This window comes from Pseudorca crassidens, chromosome 10 (assembly GCF_039906515.1).
Source record: "Pseudorca crassidens isolate mPseCra1 chromosome 10, mPseCra1.hap1, whole genome shotgun sequence".
NCBI lineage: Eukaryota > Metazoa > Chordata > Mammalia > Artiodactyla > Delphinidae > Pseudorca > Pseudorca crassidens.
In genome coordinates this window covers 70,337,775-70,358,522 of record NC_090305.1, presented here as the reverse complement: position 1 = coordinate 70,358,522, position 20,748 = coordinate 70,337,775, and the positions used below count along the sequence as shown (strand labels likewise).

General features: G+C 53.1%; 2 protein-coding genes across 13 annotated transcripts in view; both read right to left on the bottom strand.

Moving 5' to 3' along the window:
• Window positions 1-1,294: 1,294 nt before the first annotated feature.
• On the bottom strand, window positions 1,295-5,536 carry MANF (mesencephalic astrocyte derived neurotrophic factor). The gene is given in 5 exon segments (XM_067754594.1): window positions 1,295-1,772; window positions 3,201-3,342; window positions 4,358-4,485; window positions 5,241-5,335; window positions 5,337-5,536. Coding segments are annotated over 5 exon segments (735 nt in total). The 5' UTR covers window positions 5,522-5,536; the 3' UTR covers window positions 1,295-1,587.
• Window positions 5,537-6,521: 985 nt separating this feature from the next.
• Window positions 6,522-20,748, bottom strand: part of DOCK3 (dedicator of cytokinesis 3) — a 405,644-nt gene continuing 391,417 nt past the window's right edge. For 5 of the 12 annotated variants that reach the window (XM_067754573.1, XM_067754571.1, XM_067754572.1 and 2 more), the window contains 5 exons: window positions 16,199-16,317; window positions 14,925-15,012; window positions 10,936-11,058; window positions 10,319-10,401; window positions 6,522-9,490 (listed from right to left, as the gene is read on the bottom strand). In XM_067754573.1, the coding sequence (XP_067610674.1) occupies window positions 8,981-9,490; window positions 10,319-10,401; window positions 10,936-11,058; window positions 14,925-15,012; window positions 16,199-16,317 (923 nt within the window). In that variant the 3' untranslated portion in view covers window positions 6,522-8,980. Of the gene's footprint in view, window positions 9,491-10,318; window positions 10,402-10,935; window positions 11,059-14,924; window positions 15,013-16,198; window positions 20,737-20,748 lie in introns of those variants that run through there. The other 7 variants (XM_067754570.1, XM_067754575.1, XM_067754580.1 and 4 more) reach the window with 5 other exon arrangements.

Below are 20,748 nucleotides of genomic sequence, written 5' to 3'. Positions count from 1 at the left end.
GGACCCAACTTCGGCCACAGAAACCGTGGAGTGGGGAAGAGTGGACCACAGCTCTTCCCTCCTCCCACGGCCAGAACGCTGTGGGAGGAGCTCCTGCAACAGCGAAGGCAGGTGCAAGAGGAAAGTCTTAGAAGAAACACCTGTTAACATTCCACGTCTCCTTTCACAGATAATCTTGGGGATCAGCTCTAGGGTAGTAGTAGGTGGGCTGTCTTCCCTGCTCACTGTGGCCTGGAGGGCACAAAGGCCACAGGAACAGAGACCTAGGGTGCTAGGCTGAAACAGCTCCATCTCCTAAGACTTCTGGCTCCAGCCATGGATTGTCTCAGCACCGTTCAGGGGGGCTCAGGATACTTTGTGCTTGTCAGATCTTTTTTTTTTTTTTTGCTTGTCAGATCTTAACAGCCCATCTAATTCCTCCAAACAGGGAACACTTGGCCTAAGAGACGACCTCACTTTCCTCTCAGACATGGTGCTGTAGAGGTGAAAAATGTGGGCCTGGGCCTGCTTGCTCCTTCCAGGCATTAGTGGACCCCCACAGCAAGCTGAGAGGGCCCTTTACGTAGGTAAACTGAATTTAGGAACTGTACAAATGATGTGACCCAAAGTCAGAGCAATTCCTTAGAAAGCACTGCTTCTTAGTCCTTCCCTTCAGGTGGTCTCTGCAGGCATGAGGAGCAGAGGTGTCTCCACTGAGTCACAGTTCATGCTGATAACTGGGTTTCCCAAGCACCAACCCCAAAGAGAGCAACTAAAAAACCAGACTCCAGGGACATGCTCTCGGGACCTCAACTGTTAGGCTTATCTTGGGTAAACAAAGGCAAAAGGCAGCCTCTCATCGGCTCTTTGTACAAACCAACTCCTGCCAGTCTTGCAAATTCCCAATTAGGCACCAAAGACTTAGGACTGACACTAGACCACAAACTCAGATGAGCAAGTAGATGGCCAGATCTGGACACTGACTGGTGGAGGTAGCCAGGCCATCAGCATCTTTAGAAATGTGACAGTACTGAACATAGGCAGTTATTGAAGTCATCGTCACAGAAAAGTGCACTAAACCTCAGTCCTGCTCACAGCCAAGCCCCATGTCAGCCCCTCTCATGTAGGTAAGATAGTCCCTGTGGGCTGGGGGTATCAAGCCCAACATTCTCCTTGAGCGACCCTCCGGTCCTGCACAACCCCACGTGCCTCAGTCCCCCTGGCATCTCCAGCACTGACTGGTGGTCGAGGGACAAATGTGAATATACCTGAAAACTCTTTATAAACTGGAAAGCATAAACCGGTGAAATCTTCATTATGGGTAAAACCCAATTTCAGTATTCACTTTAATTCTTCAAAGACAGCTAGAAATTTTCTTCCTTTAATAAAAAAATCCCAGACATACTTTGAAGTCCTAGAGTAAATCGGCAACAGAACAAAGTGAATCCCCCCCAAGGGGGCGCTGTGGACCCAGCATCATCAGGAAAGCTCCAGGCTTCAAGCCTGACTTTGTCAGGAGCCTGCCTAAAAAATAAATTACAAAAAGGCTGTTTGGGACAGACACAGATGAAGTGTTTTTCCCCTCAGGTGCAGCAGGCATCGGGTAGACTACAAATCAGTCCGTGAACTGGCTGCCTTGGGGGCGTATTTAGGCATCAGTTCATTAATCTTCCGGATGTAGTCAGACTTTTCTGCACAGCCTTTGCACGTCTCTCCCCAGTCGTCCAGGATCTTCTTTAGCTCTTTAACTCGAAGCTTCTTCAGGTCTACTGTGCTCAGGTCGATCTGCTTGTCTGGAGAGAGCAGGGAGAATAACCAGCTAGGTGGGAGAACAGCAGACCCCAATAGTCCCGCACATCCAAACCATCCCTTAAAACAAGCAGCCCTACTGATCGCAGGGAGACACATGCAAGTGTGTCAGTGCCCACTGCCCCCAAGAGGGAGAACTAGCCCAGGCCCCTTCACCAGAAAGGTGGGTCTCATGCTGGCAATGTCCACCACAGACATGCAGGTGTCACCAGGGACAGGGATGGAGGCCCTGTGGTCCTTACAGGAGGAACCTTATAGGAGGAATGTGGCTCCCACTCCAAGTGCCTCTTAAACAGTCACAGTGCAGCCCACACCACTGTAGAATAAGAGCTCCAGGGTGACAGAGCAGATAGATCCCCTAGCCTCAACTGCCCAACACAGACCATGGTCGGGCCCTTGAGTTAGAAGCTTACTCTTCCATGACCACTTATGCCCAAAGAGAGACCCTGAGTCATCAGGACTGAACCAGGATCACTCTCAGAAGACCAGTTATCCTTGACACAAGTGGGCGAACACAGCCCTTGGACACTCAATTCACAATAAAATATGTTGGTGCTGTTTAGATTTTACAGAAGAGGACAATGATTCCTGGCCCTGACTCTTTCTGAAGACCTGAACTGTTTTTCCCACCAGAGACTTATTCAGCAAAAGAGATGCTGTGCGCCCATAATCTTGGGCCTTCTCGTTGGGACACAGCCATTCTTTTTTAAAATAATAAAGATCGCTGGACCTTCAGAGCTTGCAGTCAGGACAAGCCTGTTTTTTTTTTTTTTTTTGCGGTACGCGGGCCTCTCCCGCTGCGGAGCACAGGCTCCAGACATGCAGGCTCAGTGGCCATGGCTCACGGGCCTAGCTGCTCCGCAGCATGTGGGATCTTCCCTGACCGGGGCACGAACCCGTGTCCCCTGCATCAGCAGGCGGACTCTCAACCACTGCGCCACCAGGGAAGCCCAGGACAAGCCTGTTAAAGGCAAGTCAGACTACATCCCTTCTCTGGCCGAAAACCAACATTCTCATCTTCCCTCAGACTAAAAGCCAAATCTTCACCAACTTGCAAGGCCCTCTGTGACCTGCCCACCCATCTGTCATGCCACTGGTTGCTTTTGCACTGCCTGTTTCCTCTGCCTGAAATGCTCTTCCATTAGTTATGCCCTTGGCTAATCCCCCACCTCCTTCAAAGTTTGCTGAAATGTCACCTCCTCGATGAGGCCTATTCTAACCTCCACCCACCATGATGCAAGGTGAGTCTGTGCACTGCCCCCCGCCCCCACCATTTAACACCACCAACCATGCTGTATAACTCACTCGTGAAGGCTCTAGTTTATCACGTGCCTTCCCCAGCTAGAAAGTAAACTTCATTAATGCCTGAGCAAGGAGTGGGTTCGGTGTTGGTTAAATAAGGCCACACTCACCGTATTTTAGCTCACAGATCTGGCTGTCCTTCTTCTTGAGCTTCTCACAGATCTTCTCCACAGGGATGTGGTGGGCCAGGGGCTTCGACACCTCGTTGATGATCTTGGTGGCTGCATCATCTGTGGCCCCAATGTAGTAGCACTGCAGCAAGAAAGGACAATGGCCTTCAGGAGGTGCCACTTGAGAGCTGTCTCCTCCAAAGCATACTGACATCTGAAAACATCTTCTTTCTCTGCCAGGGCCTCATTTTCCCATGCCCCGCCTGTACTGGCAGTCAGATTCAGTCAGTGTAAACCCCAGGCTCTTAATACACGCTTGGTCCCAGAGCTGACGACAGACACCAGATGAATTTAAAAGTCACCACGGTTCAAACCTTTAAACAGAAAGACAGACAAACCAGAGACTGCCAGGGAAGTTAAAGCTACAAAAGCCATCGTTTCATTAGGGCTCTTGTCCTCAATTCAGCCTTGGCCTACCCTGGGCACACTTTGTAATCTTCTACTACCCTCACACATGCCAAGATTACTCTGGCCTCTGGGCATTCACACTGGCTATTCCCTCTGCCTGGGATGCTCTTCCCCCTTCACAATGATGACCCTTTCTCAGAAAAATTCTTTTTTTTTTTTTTTTTCCGGTACGCGGGCCTCTCACTGTTGTGGCTCGCCCGTTGCGGAGCACAGGCTCCGGACTCGCAGGCTCAGCGGCCGTGGCTCACGGGCCCAGCCGCTCCGCGGCATGTGGGATCTTCCCAGACCGGGGCACGAACCCGTGTCCCCTGCATCGGCAGGCGGACTCTCAACCACTGCGCCACCAGGGGAGCCCTCAGAAGAATTCTTAACTACTGTCTAAATCAGCACCCACTCATTCCATCCTGGTCCATTTTCTGCATGACACCCATCCCACTGCATCATTTGCCTGTCATTGCTCTCCCCTGGTATTTCCAGTGCCCAGCACACAGTAGGTGCTTAATCAGTACTAAGAGGGTAACATCACAACTGCAGAATACAGAAAGCCCTTCAGTCCCACATAAGTTAACTGACAGAACATCTGGCCTCCTGAATAGACAAGTGGGCAGGGCCTTTTACTGAGAGGCCTGTGAAGCAGAGGGTCAAACACTGGCCAGGGCCAGCTTGGGGAGGGTCAGACAGCTACTCACCAACCGATTCTCTTTGCCTCTTGCTTCACGGCAGAACTTTGTAAGTTCTTTTTCAATAGAGGCTGGTGAGAATGTGACATCTCTGTCTTTGAGGTCCTGGTAAAATCTTCCCAGATAAGAAATACAAACTGGAAAAGAGAGGGAAGGGAGATGCTCAGCAATCACCAAGTTGCACCGCAATTCGCCAGGAGGGAACTCCGTCAGCAATTTTAATAGGAGACACGGAGAAAGGTGAGTTTTTCCATCACCGATTTTCTCAGGTGCCCACAGGTAGACAGAACGGCGCTCCGGGTTGCTGGGCCCCCTGGTTCACCCAGGGCATACGGGGAACGAGCATCACCCAATGACCCAAAAAAGGCTCCTCCCTACTTTTTCCATAAAGTTTAAGCCGAGACTGAACACGTGTCCTTGAAATGGACTCACTGTGACCTCATAAATGGACAAACTGGAGGCCGAAGAAAACAGCGATCCAAATGCTGCTCATTTCCAAATACAACACCGAACTCCGAGGTGCGGCTTCGCAACCCCATCAGACAAGGCGCGGTGCCCACGGCCGGCATGGAGCCGGGAGCCCCCTGGCCGGGAGCCTCTGCCCAGTGATGGGAAAGGACCAAAACTCCAGCGTTATCTCAATTTCAGGCCAAGTTTTCTGCACGATCTAGTCCCAGCTTCTTCTCGTCGGACCAATGTTTTGTAGGCCCAGGAAATGTTTTCTAAGAGGCCCGGCGTCGGCCCTTCCTCTGGCGGACCCCTCTGGGGCCGGCCGCCCCCGCCGCCCCCGCCCGTATCAGCCCCTGCCACTGGGCCGCTCAGTGGTTTGGTTAGGTTTGGCAGCGCCGCCGCCAGGCGGGCCACAGCGCACGGACCCCCAACCCCGCAGCACCTTCGCAGTCGCCCGGCCGCAGCGCCCGGCTGCCCGGCAGCACGCTCAGAGCCAGCGCCACCGCCAGCCCGTGCGTGGCCCACATCCTCCTCCACCCGCCGCCGCCGCCGCCGCCACCGCCCGACTACACCGCGCCCGCAGAGCCCCGCTTCCTCCAGGTCCGGGCCGCGCGCCGTGGCTCCCCATTGGTGGGTGCTCTCCGCGCCCTCCCACACACCATGCCTCCATTGGTCCACGCGCCTCGGAGCCCAGACGGGCGGCTCCACGCTGCCCTTCCCCATTGGCTGGTGGCGTCGCCCGCCCTCGGCCCTAGACAGTTGTCGGCTGCTGATTGAACCAGGGCGGCCGGCAGGAAGCGGCCGTGAAGGCGGCGGAAGCGGCTCGGGCCGCCATCTTGGGTAGGTGACCCGGCAGTGGCTGAGGTGGAGTGTTGCTGGCTGAAGTCGGGTTGGGCGCTGTACCGCGCGTGCTGAGTTGGCTTGCGTACCCTCTGTTCTGGGCCCCAAGCCGGCCCGAAAAACCCACGGACCTCCCCGCCCAGGCTCCGAATTGTGGCGCAGGTCAGGGGCTCTGGGGCCAGCCGTAACCCAACAAGGCAGGGACGGCGGGGGGCCGCAGGCGAGGCTCCGAAGAGGTTTTTTTCCCCTTTTACCTTTTTTTAAAGGATCACGTAGGCGGGGGGAACCAGACTTTGGGGAGCCCCTGCGGAGGCTCTGGCGCCTGCGAGGCCGGCGGACCGCGTCCGAATTGCCTCAGCAGCTCAGGCACCCACCCGCTTGAGCCCCGGGTCCCGGAGCCCGCCTCGCGCGGGCTGTCAGGGGTACCCGGGCCGGGGTGGACAGACTCTGGGCTGGAGGGGCGCCCGTAGGAAAGGCTCTCCTCCGGGCTGCCTTCCCAGAACTCAGAGAGGCACCCGGGCCAGGGTTGGTTGCGTGGCTTTGGGATCAGAAGCATCCCGCCTCAGAGTGGGGAGGTCGGGGGTTCGGAGGCTTGTCCCGCACGCTGGTAAGAGGTGCCCCCCTTTTCCTCACAAGCCTCGGAAGCCTGGCCGAGGTGGCTGGCACGCCGCCTCCTGCTTCCCACTGAGCGCTCAGGGCCCTTGGCTGCCCTCATATCCAGGGCAGGGTTTGGCTCCCTGTCTTTGAAGGCAGGACGTGGGAAAGGTTGGCTTTGCGCTCAGGGCAGAAAGGAGATTTCTATGGGGCTAAAAGGGCTTGGAGCCCAGCGGCAAGGGTTGGAGAGAGGCACTTGCGCTGCTCCCAATTCAGTGAATTCAGCGGGTCAGTGTCAGGTATTCATCTTTAATTCACATCACAGCAGTCAAAGGAGTGGGGAAAGGGGGGAAATAAGGTGGCAGATATTTACATTTAAAATTCACATTACTTGTTGGATTTAGAACATGCTACCACAATATATACAGTAAAATACCTTTTGGGACACCAGTACAAATTTTTTTTTCTTTAACTTTGCTTTCTGGTACAGGTAAGACCATTTTTAAGTCGCTTCTTATTTTAAACATAAATACACAAAAGAAATGGTTAGAAGTTTTCTTATTTTAAATAAGCACAGAATGCCAGAGGTTAAAAACACATTTATATAGGGCTGAATACCAATTGGACATCACACTCTATACATTTTTTGCTCAAATTCCTGTACAAATACACAGCATTCAAATAGGTATTTACAAATAAGCTTGAAAGAATGAAAATCAGTATTTCACAATCTTTTCAGAGGATTCTCATCTCTTGCCTCCCACTTCCCTTCAGACTGGCTGATTCTCCAGTGAAAGGAATTTGGATCATGTCCTTCTCATGGAATTAGGGAAAATGGAGAGGGAAAACAAACTGGGCTCACCCTGTATAAGGCAAGGCCAAATGAACCCACATTCCACTCTCTACCCTCCCATGCCACCAGGTGGAGAAGGTAGATGTTCTTATGTGAGGACTGCCTTGTCCAGGGATTGAGGTTCAGAAGTGCCCTAAAACCTAAATATGCCCTCCTACCTAAGAAATCCAGAGCTAATCCCCGACTGTCACACTTGTGAACACCAGATGGTCCAGGCCTGCCAGGACTGACCCACTCTGCTTGGAGTCACCCTTGAAGTATCAGAAAGGACCCACAATGGTGATAAACACTCCCAGACGCCCTGAAGCTAATGCAGCCCCCCAATCTTCCCTCATAGGTTACTTGCTGGCATTCCTATTAAACAACCTGGCATTTGTTTACAAGTGAAAAATACCCTAACCATGGAGGTCAGATGGGCCAGCAGAAGAGGAACTAGGGGAGAGCATACCTGCTCAACAAGGAGAAGGCAGCCGTGGGACCATCACAGTTGTGAATGCAAGCAAATAAATGTTTCGTAGACTTTTTTAAAGTAACTTAGAAGCACCCTGGTAAAATACTATTACCACCCCACCCTATTCCCCCAAATAATAAACCAAGAGGAAAATCGGTGCCCTGACCTGAAAGAGTTTTCTATAAAGACACCACTACCTTCTGCCCAACAGACTGGGGAGGCTGGAGAAACTGCCCTCCTGCCCGCCCTGAACCCTGAGTGGTGGTCCCCACGGGCCTGGAGCTGAGGCCCTGCACTTGGCTACTGGGAGAGGATAATTCAACCTGTGTGGCTCTCTGCTTCTAAGAGGAGAATCCCTCCCACCCTTTTTACCCAGGAGCTTGCTGAGCCTGACCACAAGTCCTCGGGCCTTAGAAGCCTGGCTGGGCAGCCAACCCCACTGCTTGGAGGTAGTGCTGAAAATCCCTGATTCAGGAGCTGATGACAGGCACTCTGGCCACTTCTGAAAGCTTTGAGGATTTCCGGCCCCTGCCACACCCAGCCTCACTCCTGTATCAGCTTGTTTCTCAACACGTGGCTGCCCGGGCCCTGGGGAGGAAGGTGGCGAGGGTAGTCCCTCTGGCGCTATACCCCCACTCAAGCTCCAGAGGATAGGAGATAACCACTGCAGATCCATGCACCAAGGGGGCTCCTGCAGGGCACGGGGTGTATTAAGAGTGGAGAGGGGCAAAGGGTCAGAAATAAAAACGATGGAGGGAAAAATCCAAGGTAGAGTAGGAGGCAGGGCTGGCCCATGGAAGCCTGGCAGTATGCCCTGGGCATGCAGTTAGGCCAGGTCACATGCCTGAGCTGGCAGGTTGGCCTAGCCAGCCTCTCAGTTGCACACTCCTGGATGGAAGAGGGAGCAAGTGGGCAGACATTTGTGCAAAATGGCTTGTAGCCCCCTTGTCCACCGGTGACGTAGTCAATGTGGTCCTTGCAATCCCTGAATACAACCGTGAGCTCTTCTGTCCACACAGCAAAGGAAGAGGTCCCTAGTGCAATTCCCATTCTTCTGTGCATCTCTTCCCTGGAGGGAGGGCCTGGGCTCCTACCCCGCTGGGCCCTGCAAAGCAATTGATTCTGTCTATGCAATATCTCCATATAGCTCCACATGGTCTGGAACTGCAGGAGGAAGAAAGCATCTACTCCACAAAGGAAAAAGGAAAACCCATAGAAATGGAATGTAGAAAATGAAATAAAAAGAGAAGCCACAACCCTTCATGCTGCTGTGGCCTCTGTACATGGCAACACACGAGTTCACGGCAGTAGAATGTAGACTCGGGGTGGTTCTCTCCTGAGTGCCAGGCCTCTCTGGCTCCCTGCGGGGGGACTTGCTTTTCAGACCTGGAGTGGTGGGGCAAGCTGCTCACTGAGGGTGGTGTCCTAGCTGCCTCCCTACCCCTCATTGTTCCCCTCGGCTGTGCTCCCAGGCCATGCGAGCCTGCTCTTCCTTGGTGCTCCCAGGAGGCAGCGAGGCCTTGCGATGCAGGCCCCGAGGCCTCTCGGCCTCCTCACGCAGCAGCACACCCTCGTCGTGCTCCAGAGCCGGCAGGCGGGGGTGGTAGGGCTTGGGTGGCAGCGCAGGTGGGTCCATGGGGTCCTGAGGGATGACACATCCCGGGGCTGAGTGGCTTCGGCACGGCTGGGCCTTGATGGAGTCCAGAACAGCGGACTCAGAGAGGCTGTAGTGGACGGGGAGGTAGGGTGGCTCAAGATCTTCGTCAGCATTCCAGGCCTGGCTCGGCACGGAGTCCATGGTGTCGGTTCGAGGAGGGGCCTCCGAGGAGTGCCCAAAGTTACTCTCGCTTAGGGAAGACACACCGCTGCTGGCACTGCCAGACAGCGTAGAGTTGCTGCCATCCAGGCCCGACTGGGGGCTTGTGGGGGAGGCTGGGATAGGGTGGAGAGGAGACTGCAAAAGAAAAGGTAAAAATGTTAGAATCCCTCTTTCCAAACAGGCTGGCTGGCCCACCATGGGAAGAGAAGACCAAGAGTCTGCTTATTAATGAACTTTAAAATAATCCTCATCAACAGCATGTTTCTTGTTTCATCATCAATCACCCCCTAGCTCTTCCCTGCCCCCAAGCCAGTGGAGCCCCAGAATCACCTGCATTTCTGTGGCTAAAAAATGGCCCTGTCTTGGCTGCTGGGCAGTTGTGCCCCCTGAAGCCATGTCCCAGGCTGCTGGCTGTGGCTCTGGGGTACAGACAGAAGGACTGGGTCATCAGGCCAGTTGGCGAGGGTAGAAAGAACCCTAGTGGGCCATGGACCAGATGAGTGCATTCTGCTGCTAAAATCTGTGACAGTCTTTTCCAATTTGCAGAAAAGTTAATGAGTTTTTCGTAAAGGTCTGGTATCTGATGCTTCTTGCTTTGAGTGGACTCCAGTTTAAAGTGCTCTATGATCCACCACAGGAATGTTTCTTTATGTCTTGAACTGTGGTGTGTTGATAAGTTGGGTGTTGGCAGGGAACCCCCTGGCTTCTCACTGCTCGTTGCTCACATACTCTGGGTACCATGTGTTGCTGTCTCCAGGACCCTCTGACTTCCCTGCCCCCATCACGTTTGTTGCAGGACACATTGGTCATCTGCATCCCAAGTGTGGCTCCGGCCACCCCCAGCTTCAGCCAGGCTGGGATCTCAGGGACAGGAGCAGGAGAGGTAGACCTCAGGTGTCTCAGGGGTGATTCTAGCAGCTGAGATGGCTCCTCTCAGCTGGGGCTGTCACCTTAGTGCATTACCTTGCGCAGGGTCCGGGCTGGGAGGGCCGGGGGGGTGTCACCCAGGGGGTGGTGGAAGGCGTCAAAGTGTAGGGAGTAATGACCTGCAAAGGAAACAGAACCAGAGCCTCAGCTGGGCCCTTCTTGCGCTGCACGTCAGCATATCTTGCAGGGCCAACTGGACAGATGTGAGTCTCCTGCAACCCCTCAGCATTGAAGGCCACAGGAAAACCTCTCTTTTCACTGAAGTTCTCCAAAACACAAGCTGCTGGAGTAAAGACACCCATGCCACACAGGAGGTCAAGAGGTCGAGTGCATCAGAGCCCATGGAACAACAGACTGCAGACAGTGGCAGCTCTCAGCCTGCTGCTTGGCGACGACAGGCTGGTGAGTATCATGCTTGGCATGGTCAGTTCTGATGTCTTCAGCCTCCATGGTTGGAAAGGCCTCACTGAGCTCACCTGCTGTGCTTGGAAACCTCACTGACCCCAAAGCCCAGCAGGATCCTTCCTGCGGTGGAGATGTTTTTTCCTTGGCGGAGTCGGCTCATCTTCTCAGCCTGGAGGGCTGTTGCCCTTGCCCGTGAGTAGAATCTGAGACTGGGGACTATCTGGGGGACCCGCTGGAAGTCTTCTTACCATGCAGCAGGCTTCGGGGAGGCACTGGGGGGGCCAGGATGCACCCCGTGTGGGCAGACAGGAAGGGCTGGGCCTCTCGGGCTCCGCTATCCAGGCTCCAGCTGCTGGGGGCTGCTGGCACCGCTGAAGGGTGAAAACAGATGGCATGAAGGGAGGTTACTTCTTGAGCCACCCTCTGAGAGAAGCCTGTTCTACAGCCTATGGCTTCTGCAGGTGCATACTATGTACTCAGCACACGTGGGAGTGGCACGCCAGCTCCTAAGACACAAAACACTGGCCAAGCAAGACACTGTGGCCCACAGGGGACCGTGGTCAGGACAGAAGCCACTTAAGAGGATAGCAACAGAGTGAACTGGTGTCTGAAGAGTACTCAGGATACGGTAAGCGGAGAGAAAGTGCAGCAAGGAGTGAGCGTCTGCAGCCTCCAGGACTTGCCAGGAGGAGAAGAGACAACAGAAGAGGTGAGAAGAGGAGAGTCAAACAGGCTGATGGGACTGCAAAAAGAGAGAGAGAGAGAGAGAGAGAGAGTGCGAGCGCGCACCTATGGAGAGTCTTACCAAGGTCAGGATTCAGGGATCTCCCATAGCCCTGGCCCAATGGGAAAAGCAGGGAGCAGGATGGACGGGCAGCAGAGACTGCCTCCGTCCACAGCTGGTGCACGGCCAGGGAGTGGGTCCTGCCCCCAAGCTGGCCCCACAAAGAGCCTGTGGTAAGTACAAGCTTTGCCCATCCCTGTTGCTTCTGTGCCCACTGGCTGGGCTTGGGAGGCACAGGGGTTTTCTAGGTAAGGACTGGTATTCACTGTGCCTGCTGGAGGAGAGTCTAAAGCCCGTGAGTCATGGCCCAGGTCCAGCAGGGACCACTGCTTCCAGAGAGGAGGGAGGGCTGTGGAGCCCATGGGTGCTTTGGGGCATGTAGAGAGGCCCAGTTCCTGGCACCCACATGCTATGGATGCAGGGTAGAGTGGGCCCTGGACAAAGGGAAAACACAGGGTGTCCACCTATGGTAAGGAAGAAGTCCAGTGCCAGAATACTGGCCCTTCAGCCACAGCTGGGGTGAGTGACTTTGTAGGAGGGGAGAGGAGAGAAGGAATGGCTGGACCTTGGGGTCTCAGGAGCAGGAGGGGGGCATGTGAATGCTACTGGCCAACTCCTCCTGGAGAACAAATAACACTGACAAGAAATACGCCCTTTCTCTGACAAAGCCAGACAGGCACCAATTCCCTTTTGGGCTCTCTTAGAGAGAGAAGCGGCCTACCCACTGGCTTTGTTCTGAGGCAGTCATAGCTAAAGTGAGCCTGACAAGGCTGGGGTCTGGGTTCTTCCCACTCCAGGTCCTGAGTGGGGAATGCCAGGGCCTAATGGGACCTGAGAGGCTCTGGGAGGGAAGGAGCTAGAGCTTAGCCGTTGAGGAGGATGTGGCCAGGAGGGGTTGGGCCCCGGGTGGTCCAGGGATAAGGTGATGGGTGATGTCCACCCTAGTCCTCCTCACTGGTCAAGAACTGCTGTGGGCTTGCAGCAGAACACAGGGTAGAACTCAATGACCTCAACAGCTTCAGCTCTGAGGAGCATGGCTCAGTCTCATGGGATGGCTGACGGCTGGTGGCAGAAGGGAGGGCGTGGCAGTGATTGGGTAGACAGACACTCAACTGTCCACTGAAAGGAGGAAAGGATTCTGACTCTGGTGAACACCAGGTGGATTCCACCAGAAGGCCTCCTCAGAGAGCCTGAGCCACCCTAAGAACTGAACAGGCCTATTCTCATGTAGGCTTTCCTCAAGACGCAGCATAAGCTTCCTGGTCCTCAGCACTAAGCCTCCCTCTCCCGAAAAGGAGAAGTTCCATCTCCATAAAAAGCCACCAAACCTCACTGAATAAGAAGCTTGGAGGTGGGTCTGGGCAGCTTCCCCAAAGGGGCTCTGACAGCCCAAGATCTCATGTGCACATCTAGACCCCGGAAGAACTGTGGGACTGCAAAAGTTCACCCACAAGGGCCCAAAGGATCTTGCAGGTAGGAACGCTATGAGGGAAGAAAGCTGGCAAGGCTGCAATGGTGTACAAAGGGTACCTGCCTGAGCCCCTCTGTGTGAACCAGAAATCATCAAGCTCGCCCTGTAGCCTGCTGTTGGTGACCAGTGAACTTGTGCCATACAGCACAAGTGCGTTGGGGTTAGTGGAAAATCTAAGATGCACAGACCTATCCTAGGAGAAGAGGGGCAATCCCCACTGTGTCCTGGTCATTTCTCTCTCTCTCTGTTATGGGCCACCACTGGCCTGAGGTCCCCTGTGCACAGCCCACAGCCTCGAGGGCAGGCTTGCCTGGTCTGGGAGTCACTGCCTGGCAAAGAGAGACACATGTAAGTGAGAAGTGGAGTTCTCATGGGACTCAAGATCCCGATGACAAGAGAATGGTGACAAGTATGCACAGTTCCTGCCCTGGAGGACCCAGGTAGAGACTTAGGGAGTTATTACTCTGGCCTATGTGTTCCCCCTAGGCAAATGTCTAGTTTGCTACACACTGAGCACTGGCTTTGTGGCTTAAATGGGCTTGCTCTGGGCTCAGCCTTTGTTCTGAGACAACCCTCTTTCCTTCCCACACCTGGGAGGTGGGCATATCCAGCTTCTTGCTGCAGCTTGGTCTGAAGCCTGAAGCTCTTCTGGGTCCAGTTGGCGTTAAGGTCCTGGTCTGGCCACCAGCACCCAATTGAGCTCTGAGCCCACCTGTGCTTTTGGCTAGATCTGTGATTGCTCCACAACTCAGGTAAAGAGAAGCCACTGTGGATTCTGGCCCTCAAGGCCAAAAGGGCACTCTGTTTTGGGGCACAGGTGCAGGGGTCCAGGTAAGCCGCATGTTTTAGGGATGTGCAACCTTGAGGCTAGGAAGGCATCTTCAGCCAGAATCTCCATGCCCTTTGTGGTTGAGTACCCGGTGCCGATGCCTACCAGGCACTGAGGTCATGGACCCCGTGCGTGGTCTCCTTAAAGAGGACAGAGAGGCATATCCTCCATGATGAGCAAGGGAGGAACAATGACAGTGAGAACAGCAGACAGTACTTGGTGAAGAGGTGCAATGATGACATGACAACAGCTTTGGAGGGACATGTTCTGATGGGACAGCAGGTTGTATTGCTGGGGACTAAGTGTGCCCTAAACTCCAACAGATGGAGGAGAGGGGAGGGGAACCTACAGGGAGCGGGCTGACATGGGCCGGTTCTGTGTGGCAGGTAGGCTTAGCATAGTCCCCACACAGGTACTGTTCTATGTTAAATGAACTCAGGTCTCCATGTTTGGGCCGGGGTCATATGGGTCCAAGTCTGGTTCTTCCTTCAGCTTGCTAGAGCAGAACATAGGGTAAAACTCCACTATCTATAAACAGCCTCTGTTCTAAGTATTGCCTAGTCTCATAGTATAGTTGTTGGACTTGCAATGTGTAAAAAATGGACTCACAGCAGCTGCAGGCCAGAGCGGCTATAGGAGGAACTGAAGTCCCTTGGACAGGACTGTCTCTGGGAAACTCACTTTGCCATGGCCTGTCCTTCCCATTATTCTGGGGTACATGCTTGGCCACAGGCCTGTTCTGAGCAACAAGGAGAGGTCCCCGTGGGCCCAAGTTGAGAGGGACCAAAGGGGCCACAGGGCCTGCTGAATTCTGGGGCTGGTCGGGAGGAGCCCCGGGGAGTGGCTGCCCACCATTTGCATACGGCAGCCCAAGTTTTCGTAAAGGTGGGCTCAGGGCAGGTGGCAGCTGGGGCTTCTCAGAGGGTGGGTCCTGGGGAGGGAGAGATACAAACAAACAGGATCCAAACCTTAGCATCAAGCCAGACGTGGGTTAAATAGTGAACACAGGAACTGGTCAGGACTCTGGACAGATAGACTGGCCTGGGCGTTACAGTGTGGCTCAGCCTTGGCCAGCTGGTGCTCAGGGACAAGAGTCAGACGCTCAGGATGGGGATAAACATGGGATGAGGCCACCTGGGAAAGGGAATTATACCTTTTTCAGCCACAGACAGATTGGGATCACTGCAGGGTTTGCAGGCTCCAACCACTTGCTGGAACAGGGCCCGCTGGAAGTTTGGCAGCTGAGGGAAGGAGAAAAACATCAAAGAGTGAAAACAACCAGTTACACCTTGGGGGCAGTGTTGTGGGCCACGGGAGCCAGGATATTCCAGGATCAGATGGAAAAATCAAAGCAGTGGTACAGCTCATGCTTGAGATGTGTTGAGAACATCAGGCCAGCTGGAAAACTATCCACGCTATCTGGCTCTGAGTCCTGCCATGTGCAGTGTTTGAGGGTCCACCCTCCAGTGTCTCCCTGGGCTCCAGGTTGTCCTGTACATGGCCAAGAAAAAGGACACAGGCACCCGAGGGTATCTAACTGTATCCTTCTGTCCTGCCAAGGAGACCCACTGGTAGAAAGGATTTAGGGACCCCTTTCACTCCTGAGCACTGGCAGGTTTAGTCTCCTGGAGATGCCCCACATGCACAGGCCCATGTGGGCACTGAGGGTAGGGAAAGGGAAGCACTCAAGCCCAAAGTCACAGACAGGACCTACTGTTCTGATGGGCAGCTGCCAGGCAGACCTGCTCCTTCTACCTGGCAGGGCTGACCAGGCACAGAGAGGTACTGCTGGGAAAGTCCTGGCACTCTGGGACTAGGTAACAGTTGTTTGGAGGTGACTTTCATGGACCCTGACAGAAGGGCAGGGAAGACTGGATAGGAGGGGAAGGAGCTAATCCCTGCAGCTTCTTGTTCAAGGGCCCCATATAGGATATTTGGAGAGCTGTGCAAATGGTGTGGAGAGTAGTCCCAGCGGGTAGAGAGGGGCTTCAGGTGGATGGATGGATGGATGGATGGATGAAAGAGGCAGAGTTTGCCCCAGTGAGGATGTCCTTCACACACACAGGGAAGAAGGCCATTTTCTAGACCCACGTCCACCACTGCCTTCTTGGGACAGAAAATAACCAATTTTCTCTGCCAGACTGTTTATAGATGAGGAGTCCAGGAGGCTGGCCAGAAGGATAGAGAGCCACACAAACAATGGTGGTTCCAACCCTGCCACCACTCTACCCACAGCTGTACTCCATCTGGACTGCTGGTCCTCACATTCGCTGCAGTTCCCATCTAGGAGCCCAGCAGCCTTCTGAGGGTCTTATGGCAGAATGAGGGAGGCACGAAGGACAGTGCAGAAAGCCTAGCAAGTGCAACAAGGGAAGCCCAGGCCAACACACTTGCAGCAAAGGGCAGTCAGTAGGCTGGCTCCATTACCTGTCCGTTCTCCAGGATGGCTGCTGGATACATGGCACTGCTTGGGCGATCCCGGTGTGTGGGCAGCAGCAACATCATTTCCCGGGCATGGCGGTACTTATCTGGCAGAGAGGGAGAGCCTGTAACCAAGTGAGAACAATCACGCACAGATGACAAGCCACAGATGGAGGGCCCAGAGGGCAGGCATCCTTGGGGCCAAGGAACCAGGGTGGTGTCCCCTTGCCGTTGGGGTGAGGATGAACTCAGCAAGCACAGGAGGAATGAAGCAGAGCCTGGTGGTTAGATGGTGGCGGGGGCTGCACCTGGCATCCCAGCCAAGGCACACATACTACAACCTGGGGCAATGCAGACTCCCGACAGCGCCCTCACCATGCTCAGAGGCAGATCATGAGGAGAGCTGGGGACTGGAGCTGGGGCCCTAGGGGCCCTCTGCATCCAGCACTCTTGGGAGATGGGTGTGGCCTGGATGCTGAGCTCTCTCAGGGGGCCCAGGAATGGGCCCAGGCCAGCTTGCAATGGAGCCATCACACAGAAACAGACACACTCAGATAACACAGCAGCACAGTTCTTACTTGACACACTGTTTCTACACACTTACCTTCTCCAGACACCACTGGCCCTGTTCCCAGATGGCTCCCTACCACCTTTTCCCAGATTCCAAGCCTCCAGTGCCTGGCCTCTGCCTTCCTGGCCATCCTACTGCAGACCCAGCCAGACTGGCTGGGGGCCCAGGGCCCTGCACACAGGGGGCTCTCCAGGGTTTCTAAGACTTGCCCTTCAGTGAACTCGGGAGTCATGGAGCTATGTGGGTCTTTAACCCAGGCTCTTGAGTTGACTTGGTTCTTGCCCTTCTCTTGTGAGACCTCCTCTGGCCTGAGGGGCTGTTATGGAGACCAGATGTGGTGTGGCTTAGTCCCCATTGATGCAGGCCACAGCTATGGGCCCAGGAACCTGTCAACCAATGGTCCTCAAGGGGACCTTCCACAGAAGTAGTGAGAATAAACTTGCAGGCTTCCCTTGGGAAGATATAATTTAGAAGGCCCTCCAAACGTGTATCACTCATTGTGCCAAACACCAGCACATCCATGTCAAACTAGTGGGAGGGTCACCTGGATCCCAGTGCCCCCTACTTGCCCACTGGCAGCTCGGCAGCCTCTGGCTGATTCAAGTGGTTGAAACCCCTCTCCGTGGTGTTTTCTTAGTGAGGCTCCATCTGAGAGGTGAACCTGCAGCTCAGGAGGCTGTGTGTCCCTGAAAAACAGGGTCTCTGAACCTTCCTGTGAGTGTGCCGTCCAAGCACTGTCAGGGTACAACTAAAAAAGGTCTTCTGCAGCCAGGCGTTCTTGAGATATGCCTCTTGTACTCATTTTAGTCCAAGGAGATGAGGCTTAAATATGTTGAAGAAGTCAGTATATTAAAAACAAGTAAGGCAATTATTATTTAAGTAAACTTCTTCCACAGCTGGTCTGAGCGATACTGTTTATAGAACCTCAGGGCTGGCTCTAAGACCTAGTTTTAAAAATATCCTTCACTGATAAGGGAATGAGTAAAGTATGCTTTTTTAAAAAACTAGGCCTGAATTGCTACTATTTGGTGATTTTTTCACTTACATCAATATTTCCTTTTAGAACTTATGCTCTGAGGCAACCTCAAAAAGATGGCTGTGTAAAGAAAAAAGGAAAAGGGCTCCTAATCCCACTGGTTTCTATAGTGCCTTTCCAGCAAGAAACTCTGAATGCTCCCTGGGTCCTGCTGGCCACATCTCTGGACAGGGGTACCCCCAGCTTGGTGTGCACAGAGACATAGCCCCTTTATACCAACTCAGTTACATCAAACTCATATCTAATACCCATCCCGCACCAGGCATGTGGTTGGAACATGGTGTACCGCCTTGCTCAGCTTGGCCATGGTCCCTCACCTCATGGAGCTCACAGTCTGGCTCACCAGGCCAACCCCAGATCTGCACACTCAATATCCTGATACATGTTGCAGGGCTAGGATGGAGGGACAGCAGCCTGCAGGCCCCAGGGGCTATGCTGAGGATTTGTATCCATGTTATGGAGGCCTCTCTGGTGCGAAAACAAAAGAGTGCTCTGTGCTACCACGAGATTTTCTAACTCTTTCATCTTACTTCCTGCCCACTGTTGTCTTCCCTGGGCAGCCAGGGCAGCCATTGTAGGAGAGAGTGATGGCTACTTTTCATGAAAACATTTAAACACCACAAGGGCTTTTGTGTCACAGGACTTTTGAACTACTTCAGTTGTAGTCTGGTAAACCCCAGGGGGGCTAAGTCCCAGCATGACTGAGTTATTCAAGGACGATCAATCAAAATCTCCATGTTTCCTAGCCCCACTCAGCCTTTTGACCACCAGGGGGCGCTGCGGACGTAAAGAGTTTAGACTATGCCTTGCAGGCCATTCAACTTGAAGGTTTCCAAAGCAACAAGAACCACAGCAGAGTGTCAATGGGCACGGCAAGGAAGGCTATTGGTGACATGACCACTCCTGGGAGTGGGGAAAGTGACTCCAATGCAAAGGAGTCTCCAGAACACTCTCCATGAAAGCCTTCCCCTCATCCGTAACATCAGACACAAACCCCAGAGTGGGCCATTCTGTTTCTTCGGTGACCCCAGTGCATCTACTACTTCACCTCCCACATTTATCTAAAAATATCAGTCTTCCTGTATGACACCAGGTCACAGTCTGTATCTTCTCTCACATGTGGGCCTGACACATGCTGGGCCCATGGTTTTCTCCAGATGGGCCTACACATGGATTGCATGGATGTTGTAGCCTAGAAGTGACTTCCTGCTCTTTCTTAATAGCCTCTGCTCTTATCACGATTCCCCGCTTTGGGCCCAGTTCTATTTAACCATTTTGTTCACTTTTATACTTCATATCTACTCCAGAAAAGGAGGGAGCTCCTATCAGCCTTTCATTATATGATACTCTAGAGTTTGACCATCATGATAGCTTACCTCCAGAGATGGCGACCATCAATGCCTTCCCTCCCAAAACGCACATGCCACTCCTCACATCATGAGGTGCAGTCTTATTCCACACCCTGGTATTTGGGTTGGCCTTAGTGACTTGATTAACCAACAGAATGTGGCAAAAGGGATGTTCTGGGACTTCCAAGGCTGGGTAATAAGAAGTCTTGCAGCTTTTGCCTGGGTGTCTTGGAATGCTTGCTCTGGGGAAAATCGGTTGCATGCTGTGAGAAGCTCAAGCTACAGAGAGAGGTCATACGTAGGAACTCAGGTTGACAGCCCCAGCTGAGCTCCCGGCTGACAGGTACTATCACCTGCCAGCCACGTGAGCGAGGCATCTTGGATGTCCAGCCTAGTTGAGTCTTGAGATGATTCCAGCCCCCAGTGACATCTGACTGCAAGCTCATGAGAGACTGCAAACTGAGAATTGCTCAGTGAGCCCTGTTAACCCACAGAATCACGCAAGATGATAATAAATTGTGGTTTTAAGCCGCTAAGTTTTGGTGGGTGGTTTATTATGCAGCAATTGATAACCAAGCCATTTGAAATAAAAAGAGATCACTTCCAAACAGGGAGAACATAACTTCTCTCTATTCAACTCTGAGGGTGTAAGAGCAACGCAGACTTCTTACTGAGCACTCGTAAAAGCTTGATGAGGGAACAGATTAGTATATCGTTAGCTGGAAGGACAAACGTGGTACCAGAAAGACTGTGAGGTCCCTGATGGCGTCTTTGTCCTCTTTAGGGCACCGAGTACCAGGCACTGCCTAGGGGAAGTGTCTGAGCAATGTCAGAGTGAAGTGAGTTAAAATGTCCATCCTTTGCTGCCTCTGTTTTTATCGATAATCATGGTTCAGAGATCTGACTTCAGCAAGAATACCCAGCTACAGACTTAGATATGGCTGAGTATATCTTAGAGAGTGTTCAGGTTAGGAAAAAACCCACACAACAGATTAGATTACAAAATCTGTTTCTGCAGCTCTATTCAGGAGCATTACCTTAAGACACTGCAAATGCTAACCTCCACTACAGAAGTCATGGCTGACTTATCAGGGTTTCCTTCCTTTTTATTCTCCAAACCATCTTTTGACATACCTTCTTTATAGCACAAATCACTGTTGCTTCTCTATGTTTGCAGCCCTCACATACTGACAAATCTTCAACATGCACCCATTTGTTGGATCATTTTTCTTCTTTAACACTAGAAATACCTGCTTCCAAATGCTGGCTCCCCTTTTTTGAGTGCCTTGGTCCATGTTAGGGAGGCAATCATGGAAGTGGAATGGGCATCAGACTGATGGCTGGCAAGTGTAAAGACTCAAACTCCAAAATCAACTTGGCCACAAACTGGTTGGATGGCCTTAAGCCCCTCTCACTGGACCTGTTTCCTCCACAGGGAATGAGGGGTTGGGCTGGATGCTTCAGGTGAAAGTCTGTATTCTGCCTGTTGCAGCCTTACCCCCCTTCTGCTGCCTGCTGAGGCTTTTCCCAGTTGGCCACTGCATCTCTCTCTCCATCACTGCTACTGTGGGCCTTTCAGGTTTGCGTGCTATGAAAGAAA